This window comes from Triticum dicoccoides, chromosome 1B (assembly GCF_002162155.2).
Source record: "Triticum dicoccoides isolate Atlit2015 ecotype Zavitan chromosome 1B, WEW_v2.0, whole genome shotgun sequence".
In the NCBI taxonomy this organism is placed as follows: domain Eukaryota; kingdom Viridiplantae; phylum Streptophyta; class Magnoliopsida; order Poales; family Poaceae; genus Triticum; species Triticum dicoccoides.
Window position 1 is genome coordinate 167,511,365 of NC_041381.1, and position 3,368 is coordinate 167,514,732.

Consider the following 3,368-nt stretch of genomic DNA (forward strand, 5'->3'; position numbering starts at 1 on the left):
ATCCAGCTGACCATGACGGCTGTGGATCCCCCTCCCCCTACCCTGCCTTTCTCCTTGATCGCCGCCCCACCCCACCCGGCTTCTTCCCCCGCCGGCGCCGCCCCACCAGCATCTGGCATCTTCCACCGCAGGCGCCCTGCACCAGTCGTCTCCCTCCCCACCTTCTTCCACCTCAAGGAGACGGGATCCGGGCCGGCAAAACGTGCCCCTGCGCGGCCACGACCAGCCCCAGCTGCGACATCCCGGTACATGGCGGCATGCTGGGAGATGGATCGCGACGGAGCGGCGGTCGTCCATGCCGTGGCGACGCGGGGTCGCGCTCCTCCTGGAGATCAGCCCGGCCGGCGGCGCCGGCCAAACCTCTCCTAACCCCGGATCCACACCTCCCCGGCGGGGATCAGGTGGAGCGAGGCCGGGTCGATGCGGGTGGTGCCTGCCTTGCACTGCAGATCCCCACGGCGGTCCCTCCCCGCGTCGACGAGCACCATGACTGCGAGATCTCGCCTGGCCCTCCCTTCCTCTGCTTCCTCTGCTTGCCGGTCAGTGCAGTGCACACGGGCGCCCTTTTGCACTTCTTTTTCGCAGCTCACTTGTTGTTTTCAAAGTGTCCCCTTGCAGTACACTTTGTTGCTCCCTCGCAAGTCTCTCCCCCTCAATCTGCAGATCACCGGCAGCGCCCCATTCCATGTCGCAGTTTGTTTCGGTCGTCCACACCATAGATCATGGAGCCATGGTCCATGCAGTCGATTTTGCGTGCTGTTACAGTCAACCCCACGGGCACAGGAGGACCTTGGCGTGACCGGGCTACGGTGGTATCACGTCAGTATGCTTACGGCGCTGCCGATGCACGCATAGGACCAGGTCGTTGCTGGAGCAGCCCACATGATGGGGGCACGCGGCCATCGTTGACTCCACAAGCAGTACGCTTTGGGTACTATGAGTTGTGCAAAAAGGCCAGCGACACGATTGCATTGGTATTTTTGTTTTTGAGTTGAGTCAAATACAGGAACCTATGTGTCAAAATTGAAAATAGATGTAGTTTGATGCAAGCTCTCATGTGGTTTACTTTGCAAAAGAAAAAACCATAAACACTCGCATGAAGTTCACTTAACCTTCTAATGGAATTCGTATCCGAGCAAAATTTCCAAAAAAAAAAATAAACAATGCAGTTAACTTGGCCCTACCATGAATTATTTCTTGAAGTTTTCAAAAAAGGCGTGGTCCATTTTCTGGTGATTGGTGGTTCACTTTGTAAAAAAGAGAAAATTCCCACGAGAGATTCTAACGCACTTCATTTTCGTTTATGGGATGATTGAAAAAGAGGTTTCGAAGTTCACTATCAAAAAATAATGTGGTTCACTTTCGCTACTGTCGCGGTGCACTTATGCCCGACGCGAAGTGAAAAGAAAATATTTGTTACGGAAACAACACAAAAAAAGTAATGTGGTCCATTTCTTGATAGTTTTGTGGTTCACTTACGCCTGATGTGAAGCGCGGTGCACGAAAATTAACGTCTCACAAAAAGAAATTATGCAGCTCGCTTGACAGTTTGATGCAGTGTGGTTTTCGGTGTGAAAAAGTGCGTTCTTCTATCTGATGCCCCATTACTCAATTTTATTGTTGTTGAAAAGTGCACTTCATTAGTTCATTGTAAAAATTGCAATTCATTACCGTGGATTGGCTGGTGGAGAGTGCAGATTTTGTATGCTATAAAACTCCTCTGTTGTCCATTTGGTAAACACAAAACAAAAAAGATCTCAAAATGAAGCTCACTTCTATATTAGATGTAGTACACTCGGTCAGTCCCTGTGGTCCACTCACTTGGTCAACGTGCGTAAAAAAATTAGTAAGTGCGAAAAAAAGGACAACAAAAACTCATGAGGTTCACTTTTGGTAGTGTTGCATAAACTTTCGAGAGTGTTGCGGTCCACTGTCGTTCAAAAAAAAGTTGAAAAAAAGACAACAAAAACTTGTGCGAGAAAGTTTAAGTCCGACAAAAAGAAATGATGCAGTGCACTTGTCTGTCTATTGCAGTGCGGTTTTCAGTTTGAAGCAGTGCGTTCTTTTGTTCCACGACGATTTTGGTGTCGCGAAAAAACAGTGTCCGTTTTTCACTAATTTTAAAACTGCTCTTAAACCGTAAAAAATTAGAGAGTGTGTTCTACATGAAAAAGTTCCGTCTCGTCGATATCTTTCCAACGGCGTATTATTTGAATCATTCCGACCAGCGGTTTGCAAAAATTTTGCAAAAAAACAGCCGCTACCTCTCGAAGTCAGCCGCACGATTTTCAAAATTAACTAAAAACTGTAAGGAATCTCAAAACAATTTCAACATATGAAAGTTGCGCCTTGTCCGTAGCTTTCCAACGGCGTATCACACGCCCCGTTTCGACAAACGGTTCAAAAAATGGAGAGAAAACAGTACCGAAAATTTTCAAATTTTTTGAAAAACAGAGTTCTGCGATTTAGTAAATTTGAAACTGCTCTTAAACCGTAATGAATTAGACAAAGATTTATATATGAAAAAGATGCGCCTCGATGATATCTATCCAACGGCGTATCATTTGCTTCATTCCGACAAGCGGTTTAGAAAAAAACGCGAAAAAACGCTCGCTGCCACTCGTCATCCGCCGCACTATTTTCAAAACTGCTCTTAAACCGTGTGGAATCTTGAAAAGTGTTCAACATGTCGAAGTTGCGCCTAATCTTAGCTTTTCAATGGTATATTACACACCTCATTCCGATAAACGGTTAAAAAATTAAAGCGAAAACAGTACCGAAAAAACACCGCATGCAATTTTTTTCGACACGAAGTTAACTAGTCTCTATTGCAGTGGTCGTCGTCAAAATGATGCAGTGCGCTTTTGTTGAGTGTGCAGTGCCGAAGTGGTGTGCAGAATAGTTATTCTGCTAATATTAGCAGAATAGACCGTCTGTATATATATATATATATATATATATATATATATGTGTGTGTGTGTGTGTGTGTGTGTGTGTGTGTGTGTGTGTGTATATATATATATATATATATATATATATATGGGGGCGCCCCTAGCACAACAGAACAACATCTGTTAGCCGTGTTTGCCCCCCCTCCATAGATTACACCCTCGGTTATATTATCGCGGTGCTTAGGCAAAGCCCTGCGCGGATCACTTCACCATCATCATCACCATGCCGTCGTGCTGACAGAACTCATCTACTTCCTCGATATCTTGCTGGATCAAGAGGACGTGGGACGTCATCGAGCTGAACGTGTGCAGAACATGGAGGTGTCGTACGTTCGGTACTTGATCGGTCGGAGCTAGAAGAAGTTCGACTACATTAATGGCGTTGTCAAACGTTTCCGCTTTCGGTCTATGAGGATA

The 3,368-nt window shown here is 46.2% G+C and overlaps 1 protein-coding gene across 1 annotated transcript; it reads left to right on the forward strand.

The window, feature by feature from the left end:
- The first annotated feature begins 7 nt into the window (after positions 1–7).
- On the forward strand, positions 8–1,097 carry LOC119303301. Its single transcript, XM_037580421.1, has 2 exons — positions 8–539; positions 619–1,097. Exons 1-2 carry the CDS (start codon positions 258–260, stop codon positions 853–855), a joined length of 519 nt encoding a protein of 172 aa, XP_037436318.1. The 5' UTR covers positions 8–257; the 3' UTR covers positions 856–1,097.
- Positions 1,098–3,368: the final 2,271 nt, after the last annotated feature.

Bases quoted from the DNA above. Each gene is read 5' to 3' on its own strand.
- LOC119303301 (XM_037580421.1), top strand. From the start codon at position 258: ATGCTGGGAGATGGATCGCGACGGAGCGGCGGTCGTCCATGCCGTGGC. The intron at 540-618 runs GTCAGTGCAGTG...GTCCCCTTGCAG, and splicing joins TCTGCTTCCTCTGCTTGCCG to TACACTTTGTTGCTCCCTCG.